This window comes from Panthera tigris, chromosome A2, assembly GCF_018350195.1.
Source record: "Panthera tigris isolate Pti1 chromosome A2, P.tigris_Pti1_mat1.1, whole genome shotgun sequence".
Taxonomy (NCBI): Eukaryota; Metazoa; Chordata; class Mammalia; order Carnivora; family Felidae; genus Panthera; species Panthera tigris.
The window spans coordinates 30,128,223-30,147,789 of NC_056661.1; the positions used below are offsets into that span (position 1 = coordinate 30,128,223).

General features: G+C 40.2%; 1 protein-coding gene across 15 annotated transcripts in view; it reads right to left on the bottom strand.

Moving 5' to 3' along the window:
• Positions 1–19,567, bottom strand: part of CADPS (calcium dependent secretion activator) — a 475,617-nt gene that overhangs the window by 239,837 nt on the left and 216,213 nt on the right. For all 15 annotated transcript variants that reach the window (XM_042979336.1, XM_042979338.1, XM_042979339.1 and 12 more), the window contains 2 exons: positions 5,205–5,438; positions 794–915 (listed from right to left, as the gene is read on the bottom strand). In XM_042979336.1, the coding sequence (XP_042835270.1) occupies positions 794–915; positions 5,205–5,438 (356 nt within the window). The remainder of the gene's footprint in view (positions 1–793; positions 916–5,204; positions 5,439–19,567) is intronic.

The window sequence follows — 19,567 nt, forward strand, 5'->3', positions numbered from 1 at the left end:
CACTCTTTCTTTTTCAACATTTATAACTATTTGTAATTATACATTAATGTGATTATATTTCTGATCCTCCCACTCAATGGTAAGTATAAGATCTGTAGAACTATAGCAGTGACTACCTTCCTCTCCCCTGGGCACCTCTACCTTGTACCCACAGAGTGAACATTTGGCAAATATGTACTGACTGAATGAATTAATGTATCTAATATAATACACTGCTTTACTGGAATAGTCATAACTGCTTTACTGAAATAGTCGTAACTGTGGCACATAGAGAAACTTTTGAACAAATTGCTTATACCATAAACCAAATATTATTTAGTAAATCTAATAAAAGAAATTTTGTATGAAACTCTCCGGTACATTGTATCAAAGGACTGAAGATGTGACTGAATTCTCTAAGATTAATACATAAAGCCTCCAGAATGGAGATTACTTCTTTAAGTTTCCTTTGTTTTCAGCTCTGAAGGAAATGGGATCCTTACACACATTTTTTTTTTTTAAAGAGCAAGCAAGTGAGCGAGCATGGGGTTCCATCCCCAAACCCTGGGATCATGACCTGAGCCAAGATCAAGAGTTGGGCGTTTAACTGACTGAGTCACCCAGGAGCCCCCGGAATTGGAATCCTTATTACGGCTGCTGAATAAGAATGTAATTGAGTCATCCTGTATGGAAAATAATCAAGGTATATGCCTTCTAGAACCTTCTGGGGAAACCAGACCTGTAACTTGGACAAAATGGTGGCAATGAGAGCAACCTTCTTCTGGTAGATGAGCTGTGGAGAAACAGAACTTACGTTGGTTTAGAAGCCTCGGCCTGGTCGGTCTGTAGTTTCTCTCCTCCTTCCACCTCCATGGTGCAATACACAATGCGATTGGGAGCCAAAGATTTGAGGCCTTGGACTTCCATGATCACCACCTGGAAGGAGAACCACACATGGCAGAGGTTATCCCAAGCTTGTACCCAAAGCCATGGGAAGCATCACCCAGAAGAAAATACACAGATGGGAAGAAGCCACCAAAATACCCGACGGGTATCTGGTAGCTTCTATCAGTTTTCTAGCAGCCAGCCTGGTACCAGTCTTGCATGAAGATGCAAATTCTTCATAGTGTAACTTACTGCCTCCCAGATGGAAAGACAACTTTCACTACCTCAGATGCTCACAGGGGCCAGACAGGTAAGGGGAAATGGCTGCTTTTTTCCTGGGTTCAATGCATGATTATTTTTTCCTTTCCACAAAGAAAGAGGGTCTCTCTTATCTTCTTTCAAAATAGTCTAGCTTTTAATTCAGCACTCAGCAGAGACAAAGGCCCAGAAATTCACTTTTCTCTTTGCAGTGAGGTAAGTGTTAACACAAGTGCTAAGAGCAAAGGCCATTCAGCATTAGAGTCTGGGACGCAAAAGGGAGCGGAGGGCACATGCTCCACATACACAGAGCAGTCAGGACCCAGGCGCACCCCATTGTTGCCTTGTCAGTCCTTAGTCCACAGCTGCCAGATACGGCGATTTCTCCTCCCAGAAAATGGAAACCTGAATCAGAACCAAAGTCAGAAATCTGATTTTGAAATTTTGACCATAATCCCCAAAGGGAGGAATAAAATACACAAACTGTGCAGGTCAGCATTGTGGAATGAAAACAAAAACATGCCTGCAGCTGCATACTCTCTGTTCTAGACTGAGGAGAAAAGCTGGTGTTTTGCTGGACCAAAATGTATCATTTACAATCCCTGACACCGCCCACCACGACCCTTACACTCCATTCGATCACCTGCTATTCTCTGATTCAGTGGGGACGCCCTGTCTTACATAAGAGGGGAGGATAGGGCTGATGCACTGATTTAGAAATCTGAAACAAATGCCCTGCATCAGGGATCTATAGTAAGCCAGGTATACAAAAATATCACCCAATCGTACTCCAAAAGAGGAAATGGCATCACACAAGGAAAAGGGTATGTTTGTGCAAAACATGTACACTTCTTTAACGGGCTTGATTACTAGAGTTGGCTTTGAACCGGGTTGTACAAGTCAGTTTTGCTGATTAATAGTCCTGTGGTTCTCAAACTTAGTGTAAATCGGAAATATTTGGAAGGCTTATTAAACCCAGACACTTCCAGGCTCCTCCCCCAGATTTTCTTTTCTTTTTTTTTTTTTTTAAGTTTATTTATTTATTTTGAGAGAGACAAAGACAGCACGAGTGGTGGCAGAGGGAGAGAGAGAATCCCAAGCAGGCTCCGTGCTGTTAGCATGGATCCCAACGTGGGGCTGGATCCCACAAACCCTGAGATCATGACCTGAGCCCAAATCAAGAGTCCAACACTCACCTGACTGAGCTACCCAGGCACCCCCATCCCCACAGCTTCTAATAAGCAGGTCTGGGTGAAGCCCAAGACTTTTTATTTCTACTCATTTCCCTGGTGATGCTGATGCTGATATTGATGATCTGGGAGCCATCCTTTGAGAACCACTGGACTACTCATGTGCTACTGGGCAAATGACTTGACCTTGAAGTCCCTCCACTTTTCTGTCAAATCTCCTGAGGCCCAGTGTCTTCATCTGTAACGTGTGGACAATAACGTATATCCTGTATCCGTCTGTGGCTGTTGTATGAGGCCCAGATGAGATGATGTAGGTCATAGAAAATTTTCACACTGGTAAGAACCATACCGGTGGAAAGAAATGGGAGGCACAGTAGAAAGAATGCAATTTTTGTGATTTAAAAGATCTCCATTGAAATCTTGAATCTGCAACTTCACCAGCTGTGTAATCATTTGCCAGTTTCTTAACCTCTCTGAGGCTTTGTTTTCACATATGCAAATGGCTCAGAAGACTGTTAGGGGGATTCGCTGAGTTAATGATGGCGGAGCGGGCAGAGGCACTCCCCATTTGCCCATTCTCTTTCACCAGAGTACTCCCCTGGTATAAGACCAAGCCAGTCAGGCATCCTGGACCTCAGATCCTGGACCTCAGTTCTCTCGCTGCAGCTAACTGCTCTAGAGTGTCCTTTGCGGTCACGCAATTCTGTAACTGTCTAAAACATGTCTTCCACCAACCTGCAAGTTCAAACCCAGTCTACCCCGATAAGATGACAGTTCCCTATCTCCCTCTTCGTGTCCCCCTGACCGTATGGCCCAACACACACTCACAAAGAGACGCACCATAATGCTTGCGGGCAGTTTTAGTATATGCACAATTAGCGTTCCAAGTAAAAAGTATTTGGGGACCCGAGGGCATTTCATTCTGTACTTGTGCTTAGAAGTTAAAGCCTGTTTGAATCATGTACACATGGGAGTGTGGCTGGGGACTCACTCACAGCTAGATTTCAGATAATCACCTGTATAATATCGAGTACTGATGAAGAATTAGAAAATTACGGATTTAAAAGCTTCATGAAAATCAATAAACCACTTTTCCCCCACTTTCTGTAGGAAGACAAGAGGCAGTGGGGGAATAAATTGCCACCTCTAATAGGCAGTAATCAAATTCAAAGACACCTAAGAAAAAGCATTCAGTACCTCAGGTGGCAGCATTAAAAAAGAAAGAAAAAAAGGAAGTTTCTGTGAAATTACACTGATGGTTTTTTCACACACCAAGTGCCCTATATTTAACTGAATACTGCTTCTGCCAACTGCAAAATAAACGTTGATCACACTGTAATAGGACTATCTTGATCTGAACTGAGCACAGTAAAACAAATTACAGGCAGTTAATTCACAGGAAGCCTTAATGATGTTCTAGAAAATTAATTTAGTCTTTACAAATTCTAATTAAATCTACAGAAATTTGATCTATTCTCTTGGTCTCCCCAAATCTAGGGCCATCATAAAATCCTTGTGGGGTTCTGAGCTTCAATAAGTTATGAACTGTTCTCAAACTTTAGAATGCATAAGAAGCACCTGGGTGGCTCATTAAAATGCTTATTTCATGGTGTATTCCACCCAGAGATTTTTTTTTTCTGACACCATTGAGGCATATTTTACATATCATATAGTTAACTCATTTCAAGTGTACAATGCGGTGAATTTAGTAAATTTACTAAGTTGCATGACTATCATCGTCAGTTAGTTTTAGAACATTTTTATCTCCCAGTAATGTCCCTCCTGTCCATTTCTACCCCCTGCCCCAAGAACCTAATCTAATTTCTGTTTCTGGAGACTTGCCTTGTTTAGACATTTTGTAGCAATGGAATCAAACAGCAAGTGGCCTCTTGTGTTTGGCTTCTTTCAGGAAGCAGAATGTTTTTGACCTTCATCTAAATCAAAGCATGTATCTGTAGTTTGTTCCTTTCGATTGCTGAGGAGTAACCCGCTGTACGGATGTACCACATTTTGTCTATCCATTTTCGAGGGGATACGCACTGAGGTTGTTTCCATTTTTGGCCATTAAAAATAGTGCTGCTATAAACTTTGAACAGGAGCAAGATTTTATGGGGATGTGTGTTTTCATTTCTCTTGGGTAGATATCTAAGAATAGAGTTGCACTCTACATGTGCTAGTTTTATGTTTAAGTTTTTGCAAAACCACCAAACTCTTTTCCCAGGTGACTGCACCATGTTGTATTGCCTCCACCTTGAAATTTGGTCTGGGTGGTGCCAGGAATCTGCATAGAGAATCAGTTTTCTGGGCAATTCCACCACAGCCAGATCAGATCCACTCCCTCTATCATACGTATGAAAAACAAACATGTGAGCAGAAGTTACAGAGAAATGTACTGACATGCGGAGCTTTCTGCCACAGTCCTGGTCTGAACGGGTTCTTTCTTTGGCTGATGAAATAAACTAAAAAGGCTCCCCAGCAGCAAGAGGCTCTCCTATTGTGTACCCAACAGGAGAGACAACAGGAAAGAAAATCTACAACTCACCAAATGATGCTAGATTGCTTCTCTCCTAACTCCAACTCAGGATGGCAACATCATAAACTTTCTAAATTGCGTAAGGGCTTTACAAAATCCTTGAGCAGTGCTTTAAGATGGAAAATAATGCAAGATTAAATTCAGTAGATGGTTCTTAAGACTGCATTTCCTTCAGAAAAGCATGGGCTCCTGGAGATGGGGAATCACTTGCTGATTAGCTGACCTATGCTTAGCAAGCTGTTATTTTAATAACTGCTCCTGGGGTGCAGGGAAGAGAAAGCAAGCTGATTGTGATGCATCTAATCACCCACATCCTGCTGGCTGTGCCAGGAAACTTTCAAGGGTTTAGGGCTTTTTACCTCCAGGGAGAAAGACAGCACGACATCTGACTTGGAGAGCTGGTTCTCACTCTCCTCACCCATGTCGATGATGGAAGCGTTGTGGCTGCGTTTGAGTTTCTGAAGTTTGAACTCTCCACCTTTGGACACCGGCATGCTCTCCAAATTGGCCATGAGCAGGTTGACAGATGACTTCAGCTCCTCAATGTACATGTTTTCCATCTCTTTGGATACAAATTTGGGAAATTTGCGCTCCTTGTAAAGGAAAAGAAAAGTATGAGCAGAGGAATAAAAAGGGACCTGATTTACATAGAAGGTTTACATCTTACAGCCCAGAGTTGTACTGACATCTACCACTGGTGAAATTTTGCCCAGATATGGTGACACTGTGCTAGAAAAATGTTCAGCCTAGTTGAGTAGACAGCTGTCTGCCTTCTAGTTATTTACAATCTCTAACAGGTAAGAAATACATACATAAACATATAGTAAGAACAAGTCAAATGTTTTATTATAGTTCAATTTTTTCCCCCAGTTTTCTCTGACAAATTTGATTTGTGGAAAGAAAAATGGGGTGATATTTTTAAATTCTGGTTTCAGCTGAAACCGTTTTTCTTTTTAGCAAAATGCAATCCGTTGTTTTTAAGTTTGGAGACAGAAAGACACCCTATTTCTGGATACGTATAGAGATTTTCTCACATGAATAATTCAAGAGGAGCTCATTTGAGATGTTTCAAACATAGCCTGTAGCTATTTCTAAAAGAATAGTAGAAAGAATTGTTACTGTTTTCAAGAAAAATTGAAAAAATTAATGAAGTGATGAAAAACATGATTAAAATTCTTTAGAAAAGAAGATAAAGCAATTCCATATCAGAACTGACCTCTATTTTTTTTTTTCCTTCCTTGCTTATGAATTCAGTTGTAATAGCAACATGGTTAGCCATGCTCTTTGTTTCCTCATTACCTCTAAGTTGTCCAGGTGCCTTGAATATACTTTGGATCAATCACCTTCTCAAAGAATCATTTCCTACTTGAAACAGGAATTGCCCTCCTTAGCCTTGGTCCATACTAATCAGGTGAGGGGCAAGCCAGATCGGTTTGTCCTTTTTTGCAAGAGACAGAAAAATCCAACTTGAAACTCGCTTAAACAATGGAGGGAATTGATTGGTTGGAAATGTCCTGGGGTAGACCAGTTTCCAGCAAGGCTGGAGTCAGGACTCGGATAATATCACAACAACTGGTATTTTTGCAAATCTTAATTTGGGTTCCTCGGAGGTGGCTCCATACTCAGTCTGGCTCCCCTTAATGTCACAGAAAGGTTGTTAAAACTCGTAACATCATAGCATGCAATCTAAAGGAAGAGTGAATATCTCCCCCTATAACGTCTTTGATTCCAAAATTCTCAAAGTCTGACTTATGCACATAACCTGAACAACCTTTTATGGTTGGTGATATGTTGTGTTGAGTTGCTTAGGCATGAATTATTTCCTCCATCCCTGCAGCTAAGGGCAGAATTCCACCAGGATCACATGGGATGTGAATTGGTTTGCCAATTAGGGGTGGCAAAAAAAAAAAAAAAAGATGTTTCATACATGGGCACCTGACCCAAATCAACCAACTAATTCAGTTAAATGGCCAACAGTCAACCGGATTTACTTTCACAAGCAATTGAACTGAGAGATATTGAGATTGCAGTTAGTGGAATTGAAATAGCAAGATCATGTCTACTCATGTAGACTGCCATATTGGAACAGTTGAAAGAATAAGACACTTGACGAAGAGAGAGAAAGAGGTATAGGGATAGAGGTAGAGACTAACAGATGGAGGAAGGAAAGGAGGGAAGGCAGAAGGAAGGGAACAGGAGAAAAGAAGCTATTTAGAGTCATAGAAAGGAGCTCTGACTTTTATTGGTTTTCTAATTCTTATAAAGCCCAGTATCTCTCCTTTTGGTTCCTTTGAGATTCTCTTATTTTCCTTTCAATAATTCCCTCCCACCACACATGCACACATACTACTTAACTAGAAGGGTATTTCTTTCTTTCTAACATGGAAGTTTCACTAAAATTCACATAGTAAATCCTCTGTATAGAGCTTGGAGATGCCTTTGCGCTGTGTCAGTCTTCTTCCTACCTAGAGGAACTATTCCCCTTACCCCCTTGCCTCCCTAGATAATTCTCAGCCATCTTGTCATCTTCTATATTTCAGCCTCAAAATTTATTTCCCTAGGTCGAATCTCCTTGTTCTACTTTCTTATAACACCTAGCTCAACTTCTTGGTAACATTTACTATAATTATAATTAATGGAAAATGGTGAAATTTGTTTCTCTTTCCTGCTGGGCCATGATGTCTATCTTGATACCCTTGGTGAATTCTTATTTTCTAAAATAATCTTGGCACATAGTAAGGATTCAATACTTATGAGTTGAGTGAATGAACGGATGGCTTGTCACAATGTCCATATTAAATATCAACACAGCTAAAACTCAGTCATGAGGTGGAGGTGGAGAGATGATGAAATAGTTCTGGAAGAACATTGAGATTCTGCTTTTCCAGGTAAATGAGCATGGGGGTCTGAAATCCACTCAGCAACCTTTGAGTACTGGTTCCTTCCAGAGCCTCTTACTATAATCACTTCCTGCTTTACCGTTGGGCTCGGCCCACCATGTGGTGCTTTCTAAACACACTGAGGAGCAGCAGGATGGATGCCTCTGAAACGTGATGATAGGCTGATGAGCTCAACAACAGCTAGTAATGATTCAAGGCAAGAATCCTACCTTAGTAGGTAAGTGTTAGGGAGGGATCATGATGAAAGGCTGTGGACTGTTCCCATGAAGCTTATCAACCAATGGGGAGAAAGATCTATTGAAGAAATATCAAGGTAGATACTGTAACAGCAGTGTATGAGACAATGAACTCTTGCTGAGAGAGTCAGGAGCGGCTCTCCAGAGGAGGTGACCTGTGAGCTGAGAGTCTGATGGATGAAGAACACTTTACCACCAGGCTGAGTTGGCTGAGACAGGATCATTGTTCTTTCCTCCCTTCCATGGAAAATATACAAGCAACCATGAATCTAAGAAGGTCTGTATAACTGTCGATGGCCACATGTATTTCCTCATCTTTTGAACATGGCCCTTCTGGAGAGCGAAGATGGAAAGTCAACTCATGATCAAAGAGTGGTCCCCAAGGCCATGTTAGAAGATACCAAGCAGCAAAGGTTATGTATCATTAGCCTAAAGTCTGTTACACTGATCTCTTTCTTTCTCATGTTGGGGCCCAAATCTTATAACTACGTGGGATTCTTGGGAAGCTGGGTAAATGGTATCTCTGAGTTTTTACTGGAAGCTGCTGGCCTTGTGGTTGCCACGGAGATGAAGAGAAAAACTGTCCTGTCTGTGAAGTGGGTTCTTTCTGGCCATCAGCCTTGAGACACCTTATCATCGAGTGCAGTCCCTTTTATCACACCCACCTTTGGGACTCACTCAAGGCCTCACAACTCCACAGCCTTGACATTGTGCAAGAAGATCCAGTGGTTACAGACAATACCGCTTTGGCCCAGAGTTAGAGTACAACAAACTTTATGCAGCAGAGTATTGGAAAAATCCAAAGAATGATCACTCCTCTCAGAACTTGGACAGTTTCTAATGACATCATAAAAAGAGGCTCATAAAACTGAAGTCTGCAAGGGAAAACAAGGCCATTTTTCTGCCCTGTGTACTAAAGCCTTGAGAAGAAATAGCATTCTGTCAATCTAGGCTGAGGTTCTTGAGGGGAGTTTTCAGCAGCAGACCCATTACAAACACATTTCAAAGCTGAGGTTGTGCCAAAAACAAGGAAAATGTAGTCGTCCATTTCGATTGCTACTTTCCCAAGCATTAAAGTAAATTAGCCTTGACAAAAGCATTGTTTATTCATATCGCTTTATGAAAGACATAGCATATGGATGGACAACGTCTTCCAAAGAAAATTTCTGCTGTCCGTTAATTTTGTTTTGGGCTGATAACACTCCTCAATGGGGATGGCCTCCCAAGGACAATTCCTAACAGAGTTATTTGTGCTCGGCCACACTGAGTGATTTTTGAAACATCTTGAAAAATGGCATTTGAAAGTGCTAACAGCTTCCTCAGCCATTTACTTTTCTGTCTTTTCATTTTTATCCATAGAGGATGAAGAGTCACATGTAAAAGCTGACAAGGGTACCCCCACTCAGATAGCGGATCCTTAGACTCCAGAGGCTCAAATGGCAAACTGATAGGTGACCAGAAGGAAGGATGTGGCAGAAGGACACCTCCTAGACACAGAGCTCACTGACAGTGTTGTACTTACTCAATACAATCCCTCAAACAAGTCCTGGGCTCCTATGATGTGTCAGGTGTATGGATGTCATTGGGATGAAAGAGTCAGCCAAGAGGTGATGGTATGGGGTGAAGGGGAATGCCAGAAAAGAAAACCAAGTAGATGCCCTGTGACACATGAAGTAACAGAGGCATGTGTAGAGTACAAAGCTCACCAAGGAATCTTAGCCAGTTCACATGAGTGAAATCAACTTGACTTTGAATCCTGGGTCTACTACGTACTAGTTGGGTGACTTTAGACAGGTTTCTTCTCTGTGAATTTTAGTTTCCATATTTGAAGTAGGGATAAGAAGCCTCGTACAGTTATTGTGAAGAGTAAAAGGTAATAACAAATACCAATACTTTTTGACTATATATAATCAGCATATATATACCACATGTATGTATATACACATATATGTATACATATATACATACACATATACATACATGCACACACACATATCCATATCCATATCCATATCCATCAGGTACCATGCTACCACCACCGCTGCTGACAATAACATTACCAATCATAATGACAGTGACTATCATAGAGATCATGATGCTAGTTGGCTCTCACAATCGTTGTTTGTGTCCCGGACACTAAGTAAACACTTTGCATGCTTTACCTCACTTAATCCTTCCAACAACAGAGGCTAGTGCTATCATTTAGTCCCAAATTCTGGAGGAAAATGATGCATAGAAGTATATTCAGTAATCAGTAGCATGGAGTGTGAAACCTCCATTGGGTTTTTTTTTTATTTTTAGCTATATTTGTAGCTACCATACCATAGAGAAGAACTATCTGGCTCCAAATGGCAAAGAGCCAAGGCAAACCCTAGGGGGCTTCTCAGCATCGCGTACACTCTCTGCGTTGCTTTATCTCAGTGTTTAGCACAGGACCGATAAGAGCCGAGCCCTCCATGGCAGTGACCGTTCCACTATGACCAGTTAATGTGGACTGTGTGTTGGTGGGCATGGGGTGAAGTACAGGGAGTGATGAAGAAGGGAAGGCGTGTTAAACGAGAGAAAGAAGGTCTTGGTCAATAATTTGTAAAAGTCAGCATGACGCACATTAGAAGGTGCTTTGGGCATAGGTATGATAGCTTCCAGGATTGGCTTCTTTCCCCAAACCCATCTTTAAGTGGTTTGGCGTTACTTCCTCAGCTTTTATGAATTAGATGGACTTCCCTTCAGTTAACGAACTTCAGAGGCTCTCCTCGGCATTTAGATTTTTGCTTGGGCTCAGATTTTCCTGCCTGGTTAGCTACCTGCCAAGGTCAGAGTCAGGGAGATGCTCCCCACACACATTCTTTCAGGTAGAAAAATCAAACTAAACCGTAGTGTGTCTGGACACTAACCTCATGACTCAGGGTGAATGCCAGCTACAAACAATTTGTAAGCTGGGGGGTAGTATCATTCTCTGGTAGGAGAAGAATCCATTTTTATCTGATTTTTGACAATGCGTGCAGCAGAACTTTTCCAAGAGGGAAATATTTGGATAGTGTTTCCTTCCTGGGGGCACAGTCTCATCAATGTTTGCAGCAGGACCATGGTATGAGATGGTAATTTTGCTCTGTGGAGAATAGGGGTTTAAATAGCAACTCCACATTTAAGTGATAGTTTGAAAAACCAATACTGTTTCACTCCCACACCTCTGCCATGAATACTATAAAAACTGTGTTATTGATCGTATATAATTAGCTCACGAATTCTGGAATTTTACCTCAAAATGTGGCCAAAAGAATTGGCAAATATCACAGGACCGCTAATGCCACAATCTGTCTGTTTAAGCTCCAATGTCAACTTCTGACGACACAATTTAAATAACGTAGACTTAATTCCTAGGTGAAATTTGGGGACATTTTAATATCACCATGAGAGGATTTGGGAAAATGTTTGAACAGGGATTAAGAAGCCTCTTCTACCACATTTAAAAACATGCATTCAGATCTCCTCACGGAACTTTTAAGGCAGCATGTCTGATGTTCACAGTGACAGCTCCAGCAGCCATCTCTGGTGATTTGTGGGACGTTAGTGTGACTGATTCGACAGATTATAGTGTAGGGTTGCGGTGGAGGAAAACTGCCCTGTATTGCCTCCCTTCTCTTCTAGGAAGAAGGAACACACATAAGCCTTTTGTACACGTGTGACAATGACAATGCTGCCAGCAGAAACACCGGGGTCCTTACCACCTCTTTTCCAGATTCCAACGAAATCAAAGCAAAAGGATACAGAACTCCAGGAGCCAGTTCTGCCTGACGCTATTGCTTCGTTCGGCCTTCTGGATAAACTGAAGGAAATCTAGAGTAAAGTTTAGTGGAAAGAGAAGGTAGTTGACTCGAGGGGCAACCAGTCCTGTCCTGGTGTAACTAGCTTCCTGCCTGTCATATGACTACTAAAAACAAACAAAACAAACAGACAGGATACTTGGAATTAGAGCACTCAACTTCCTACTTACGAGCTAAGTGACCTTGGGCACATCACTTAAACTCTTCCATGCGCTGAAGTGGGGAGAATCACTGAAACTCCCAGGATTGTAACTGATCTAAACGAGAGTTCACATGAAAATGTACAGCCAGTGTGCAAAGCATTTAATGAAGGCTGAATGAGCAGAGAGAGAGAGAGAGAGAGGCTAGGATGAGGTAAGGTAAAGGCCTGGTTGAAAGGCATCTTGGATCTTCGCAAAGATTGGGGTGATAGAAAAAATGAGGATCTGTATTGGTGAAATTTTTTTTATTGAAGCGTAGTTGACATACAATATTCTATTAGCTTCAGGTATACAACACAGTGATCCAACATTTATATACATTACGAAGGGATCACCGAATAAATCTAGCTATCATCTGTCACCGTACAAGGTTATTACAATGTTATTATAATATGTGCTGTACATTCACCCTCATGTCTTATTTATTTTATAACTGGAAATTTGAACCTTTAAATTCCCTTCCCCTATTTTCCTCTCCTAGCAATCACCAGATTGTTCCCTGTATCCATGAATCTGTTTCTGTTTTGTTTTTTTGTTTTTGCGATTCCACACATATGTGACATCATCATATGGTGTTTGTCACTTAGCATAATACTTTCTAGGTCCATCCATGTTGTCGCAAATGGAAAGATCTCATTCCTTTTTAGGGCTGAGTAATATTCCATTATGTATGTGTGTGTATACATACATATATATGTATGTATACACACAAAATATGCACACATGTATATATATACAATATATGCACACTACACACATATACCATATCTTCTTTATCTGTTCATCTACCAGTGGACACTTGGGTTGCTTCCTTACCTTGCCTATTGTAAATAATGCTGCAGTAAACATAGAGGTGCCTAGATCTTTTCAAATTAGTGTTTTTGTTTTCTTCGGGTACATAATTACCCAGAGGTGGAATTGTTGGATTGCATCATAGTTGCATTTTTATTGTTCTGAGTAGCCTCCATACTGTTTTCCATAGTGGCTTGACCATTTGCCACCTACAGGACACAAGGGTACCCTTTACCCCACATCCTCATCAACACTTTTATTTCTTGTCTTTTTGGTGATAGCCATTCTAACAGAGAGGTGATACCTCATTGTGATTTTGAATTGTTTTTCCCTGATGCTTAGTGATGTTGAGAATCTTTTCATGTGTCTGTTAGCCATCCGTGTGTCTTCTTTGGAGAAATGTCTATGCAGGTCCCTCTACCAGTTTTGTAGTTGGGGTGTTTGATTTTTTGATATTGAGCTGTGTGAATTTTTAAAAAATATATTTTGGATATTAACCCATTATCGATTCTATCACTCACAAAGATCTTCTCCCATTCAGTATGTTGTCTTTTTGTTTTATTGATGGTTTCCTTTACTATGCAAAGGTTTTTTAGCTTGATGTACTCCCATTTATTTATTTTTGCTTTTGTTGCCCGTGCTTGAGGAGTCAGATCCAAAAAAATATTGCTTAAACTGATGTCCAAGAGCCTTCTGCCTATATTTTCTTCTAGGAGTTTTATGGTTTCCAGTCTTACATTTAAGTCTTTATCCATTTTGAATTTGCTGTTCTATATGGTATAAGAAAGTGGCTCAGGTTCATTCTATTCATTAACTATCCAGTTTTCCCAGCACCATTTATTGAAGAGACTGTCTCTTCTCCATTGTATATGCTTGTCTCTTTGGTTAAAGACTAAATGACCATAAAAGTGCGGGGTTATTCCTGGACAATCTATACTGTTTCATTGATCCATTGTGTGTGGTTTCATGCCATACTGCTTTGGTTTCTGTAGCGTTTTTTTTAAATTTTTTTTTAACGTTTATTTATTTTTGAGACAGAGAGAGACAGAGTATGAACGGGGGAGGGGCAGAGAGAGAGGGAGACACAGAACCGGAAGCAGGCTCCACGTTCTGAGCCATCAGCCCAGAGCCCGATGCGGGGCTCGAACTCACAGACCGCGAGATCGTGACCTGAGCTGAAGTCGGCGCTTAACCGACTGAGCCACCCAGGCGCCCCTCTGTAGTGTTTTAGTATAGTTTGAGATCAAGGAGTGTGATACCTCCAGCTGTTTTCTTCTTTTCAAGACAGCTTTAGCTATTTGAGGTCTTTGTGGTAACATACAAATTTTAGGATTATTTGTTCTAGCTTTGTGAAAAATACTACAGGTGTTTTGATAGGTATTGCACTGAATGTGTAGACTGCTTTGGGTAGTATGGACATTTAAACAATATTAACTCTTTCACTCCATGAGCAAAGAATACCTTTCCATTTATTTGTGCCTATCTTTCATCAATGTCTTATAGTTTTCAAAGCAACAGGTTTTTCACCTCCTTGACTAAATTTATTCCTAGGTATTCTATTCTTTCTGTTGCAATTGTAAATGGGATTGTTTCCTTAATTTCTCTTTCGGATAGTTTATTATGTGTGTATAGAAATGCAACAAGTTTAGGCATATTAATTTTGTATCCTGCAACTTACTGAATTCATTTATTACTTCTAAGTTTTTTGGTGGAGTCTTAAGGGTTTTTACACACAGTACTATGTCACCTGCAAATAGTGGCAGTTTGACTTCTTCTTTCCCAATCTGGATGTTTTTTATTTATTTTTCTTGTCAGATTTCTGTGACTAAGACTTCCAATACTATGTTGAATAAAAATGGTGAGAGTGGACATCACTATCTTGCTCGTGATCTTAGGGGAAAAGTTTTCAGCTTTTCACCACTGAATAGGATGTTAGCTGTAGGTTTGTTATATATGGCTTTTATCATATTGAGATATATTCCCTCTGTACCCATTTTTTGAGTGTTTGAATCACAAATGGATATTGAATTTCATTGAATGCTTTTTCTTCATCTATTGAAACGATAATATAGTTGTTCCCTTCTTTTGGTCAGTGTGATATATCACATTCATTGACCTGCAGATACCGAATCATCCTTGCATCCCTGGAATACATCCCATTTGATCACGCTATATGGTCCTTTTACTGTACTATTAAATTCAGGTTGCTCATATTTTGTCGAGGACTTTTGTATCTATGTTCATCAGGCATAATGGCCTGTTATTTTCTGTTTTTGTGGTATCTTTGGTTTTGGTATCAGGGGACTGCTAGTCTCACAGAAAGAGTTATGAAGCAGTCCTTTCTCCTCAGTTTTTTGGAGTAGTTTGAGAAGGGTAGGTATTAACTCTTCTTTAAATATTTGGTAGAATTCACCTGTAAACCATCTGGTCCTGGAGTTTTGTTTTGGGAGTCATTTGATTACTGATTCAATTTCATAAATAACAATCAGTATATTCAGATTTTCTATTTCTTCTTGATTCAGTCTGGGAAGATTGCATGTTTATAAGAATTTGTCCCTTTCTTCTAGGTTGTCCCATTTGTTGGTACATAATCGTCTGTAGTAATCTCTAATTATCCTTATTATTTCTGTGGGTTCAGTCGGAGCTTTTCCTCTTTCATTTCTGACTTTGTTTGGTCCCTCTCTCTTTTTTCTTGATGAATCTGGCTAAAGGTTATCAATTTTCTTTATTTCCTCAAAGAACTAGCTCTTAGTTTCATTGATCTTTTCTATTGTTTTGTTTTAGTTTCTACTTCATTTGTTTCTGATCTGATTTTTATTATCTCCTTCCTTCTATTAACTCTGGACTTTGTTCTTTATCTAGTTTCTTTAGGTGTTACAGTTGGATTGTTTATTTGAAAATTTTCTTGTTTCTTGAGGTGGGTCTGTATCAGTATAAACTTCTCTCTTAGAGCTGCTTTTGCTGTGGTCCATAGATTTTGTACTGTTGTGTTTCCATTTTTATTTGTTTCACGGTATTTTAAATTTCTTCATTCACCCACAGGTTGTTTGGTAGCATGTTGTTTAGCCTCTATGTGTTTGTGTTTTTTAGTTTTCTTATAGTTGGTCTTGAGATTCACACCATTGTGGTCAGAAAAGATACTCGATGTAATTTCAATCTTAAATTCATTGAGACGTGTTTTGTGGCCTAACATATCATCTCTCTTGGAAAATGTTCCATGTATCCTTGAGAAGAATGTATATTCTGGTTTTGGAGTGGAATGCTTTGTATTCATCTATTAAGTCCATCTGATCTGAGGTATTTTTTAAGGTCAGTGTTTCCTTATTGGCTTTCTGTCTGGATGATCTCTCCATTGAGATAAGTGAGACGTTGATCTCCTACTATTATTGTATTACTGTGTTTCTCCCTTTATGTCTGTAAATGTTTGCTTTATGTATTTAGGTGCCTCTATGTTGGGTGCACAATTATTTATAAGTGTTATATTCTCTTGTATTGATCCCTGTATTATTAGGTAATGCCCTTCTTTGTCTCTTTGTTAAAACAAAGAGACTTTGTTTTAAAGTCTCTTTTGTCTGATATAATTATTGCTACACCAACTTTCTTTTCCTTTTCTTTTGCATGAAATAGCTTTTTCCATCCTTACATTTTCAGTCTGTGTTTGTGTTTAGATCTGGAGTGAGTCTCTTGTAGGCAGCATATAGATGGGTCTTGTTTTTCTATCCATTCAGCTACCGTATGTCTTTTGATTACAACATTTAGTCCTTTTACATTTAAAGTAATTACTGATAGATATGTACTTATCGCCATTTTGTTGATGGTTTTCTGGTTGTTTTTGTAGCTCTTCTCTCTTCCTGTCTTCTTCTCTTGCTCTCTTCCCTTGTGATTTGGTGACTTTCCTTATTGTTATACTTGCATTCCTTTCTCTTCATTTTTGTGTCTACTACAGATATTTGGTTTGTGGTTACCATGAAGTTCATATATAACATCCTACGTATATGGCACTCTATTTTAAGTTGATGGTTGCTTCAGTTCAAGCACATTCTAAAAGTACAACATCTCCTCCTCCCCCCATTTATGTTTTTCACATAATATTATATATCTTAATATTTTGTGTATCCTGGATTAACAATTGTAGGTCTGGACAATGTTATTACTTTTCTCTTTTCACCATACTCGCTATGCAGGTGGTTCATCCACTACTTTTACTATGCGTTTACCTTTACCAGTGAGATTTTTTCTTTCATAGTTTTCTTACTTCTATTTATAAACTTTCTTTTCCATTTAAAGAAATCTCTTTAACACTTCTTGTAAGGGGCTGGTTTGGCGTTGATGAACTCCTTTAGCTTTTACTTGCCTGGGAAACTCCTTACCTCTTCTTCAATTCTGAGTAATAATCATACTGGGTAGAGTATTCTTGATTATAATTTTTTTTTTCCTTTCAGCACTTTGAATATATTGTGCCACTCCCTTTTGGTCTGTAAAGTTTCTGCTGAAAAATCAGCTATGGTCTTATGGGGGTTCCCTTGTATGTAACTAGTTGTTTTCCTATTGATGATTTTAAGATCCTCTCTTTGTCTTTAACTGTTGACACTGATTATAATGTGTCTTGATGTGTGTCTCTTTGGGTTCATCTTCTTTGGGACTCTCTCTGATTTCTGGACCTGGATGCCTGTTTCCTTTGTCGGATAGGGAAGTTTTCAGCCATTGTTTCTTCAGATAGGTTTTATGTCCCTTTCTTTCTCTCTTTTCCTTCTGAGATCCCATAATATGAATGTTAGTACACTTGATGTTGCCTTGGAGGTCCCTTAAATTATTAATGTTTTTCAAATTCTTTTTCCTTTTTGCTGTTCTGATTGGGTGATTTGCACTACCCTATCTTCTAGGTCATTGATCCATCCCTCTGCATCATCTTATCTGCTGCTAAGTCCCTTTGGTGTATTTTTCATTTCAGTCATTATATTCTTCAGCTCTGATGGATTCTTTTTTATATTTTCTATCTCTTTGTTGAAGTTCTGGCAATGTGCATCCATTCTTCTCCTAAGTTGGGTGAGCATCTGTATGACCATTACTTTGAACTCTTTATCTGGTAGATTGCTTATGTCCATTTCATTTAGTTCTTTTTCTGAGGTTTTGTCTTATTCTTTCAGTTGGAACATATTCTTCTGTCTCCTCATTATGCTCAATTCTCTGTTTATTTCTCTCTTAGATCAGTTATGCTTCCCAGTCTTGAAAGAGTGGCTTTATGCAGAATGTGTCATATGGAGCCCAATGCAAACTCCCCTAGTCACTTGAGATAGGTGCCCTGGGGGTGGGGGTAAGTCTATACTCTCCTGCTGTGACTGGGCGACAACCCACTGTTGTGCATCTGATCTGAAGTACTGGCTGTCGGCCTAGCTGTCTGTAAAGCCTGGCTCGAGGGCTGCAGGTGTGTTGGTGGGTGGAATTATTGTCCTTTTGGCTGTGAAGTCCTGCTGAGGTGCAGGGTTGTACAGGGCTCTCAGTGGGGCACACCCCCTGACATAGCAGTCTGGAGAGAGGATTCCAAATTGCTGCCTACCAGCACCAGGATTAGCACAGCAGAACGAAATAGGAAAATTGGCTGCAGCCAGTGTCTCAGTCCCCAGGGAGAGGCTTAGATGTCTCCTGCCTCACTGTCTGATGTTCCAGGATTAACAAGTGGGTCTCCTTCACCTGTGGTCTACGTGCTTATCAATCTCATGCGTTTTGTACTGGTTGCTGGGTTGAGTGAGTCTGTATGTAAGCCCTTTAATAGCAGTTTCGCTTTCTCTACAGTTCTATAGTTTTCCTGAGTGAATTCCCTGTTGGTTTTCAAAGCCTGGTGTTTTGGGGGCCCATCTACGGGTTGGGGTTCCTGATGTGGAGCTCAAATCTCTTGCTCCTCAGTGATACTTTCTACATGGCTGAGATTCTTCTGATTTGAGTGACATGCCGCACCTAGGGAGTGGTTTCTTCCTTAGTGAGACTGTATCTCTGCCCCTTCTACCTGTGTTAGTGCTGTCCCTTGTTGTGGGGGCTCTGCTCATCCAATTTCTAGGCTCTCTTCAGAGGGGACAATTCCACATACAGTTGTAGATTTGTTGTGTCTGTGGGAGGAGGTGAGCTCAGGATCTTCCTACGCCACCATCTTGCCTGTCCCCTATCCAGGAATTTCTGGTTATGATATTTACAGGAGCTGATGTTCAGCCATATGGGTTGAATTGCACACTCTCACTAAAATTCACTGTGATGCCAGAAATAGAAAAATCAGGGTATGCTAAAAAAAAAAAAAAAGATAAGCAGGGGTGCTTTGCTGGAATATCCCTTCACGAACTAGTCAATATCTAAAATCCCGATATTTTGTTTTAATTTTTGGCAGATATTGTTCAATTTTCCTCCGTATTAGCCAGCCTAGATTAGGCAAAAAGAGAATTTATATTTCTCGGAACCCAACTAAACCAAGGGAAAAGCAGTTACACAGCTGAGGCTCAAGAATAAGTGTAACCAAGGACTTGAACATCCTGGGGATCTCAGTATATTCCCTGTCTCCGTCTCTCTCCATATGTTGACTTCATTCTTTCATCTTCTTTTCCCTAATGGAAGAATTGAACATGACTGTAGACATCTTTCTAGCATGAGAAGACCCAGCCCTATTGGCCCACAGCCCACAGTCCCCAGGGAAGTAGTTCATTGGTTTAGTTGCATCAGGGATCCATTGCTGGACCAACCAGAATGTGGTCATGGCAGGCTGGGAACTGTGATTGGTTCCATGT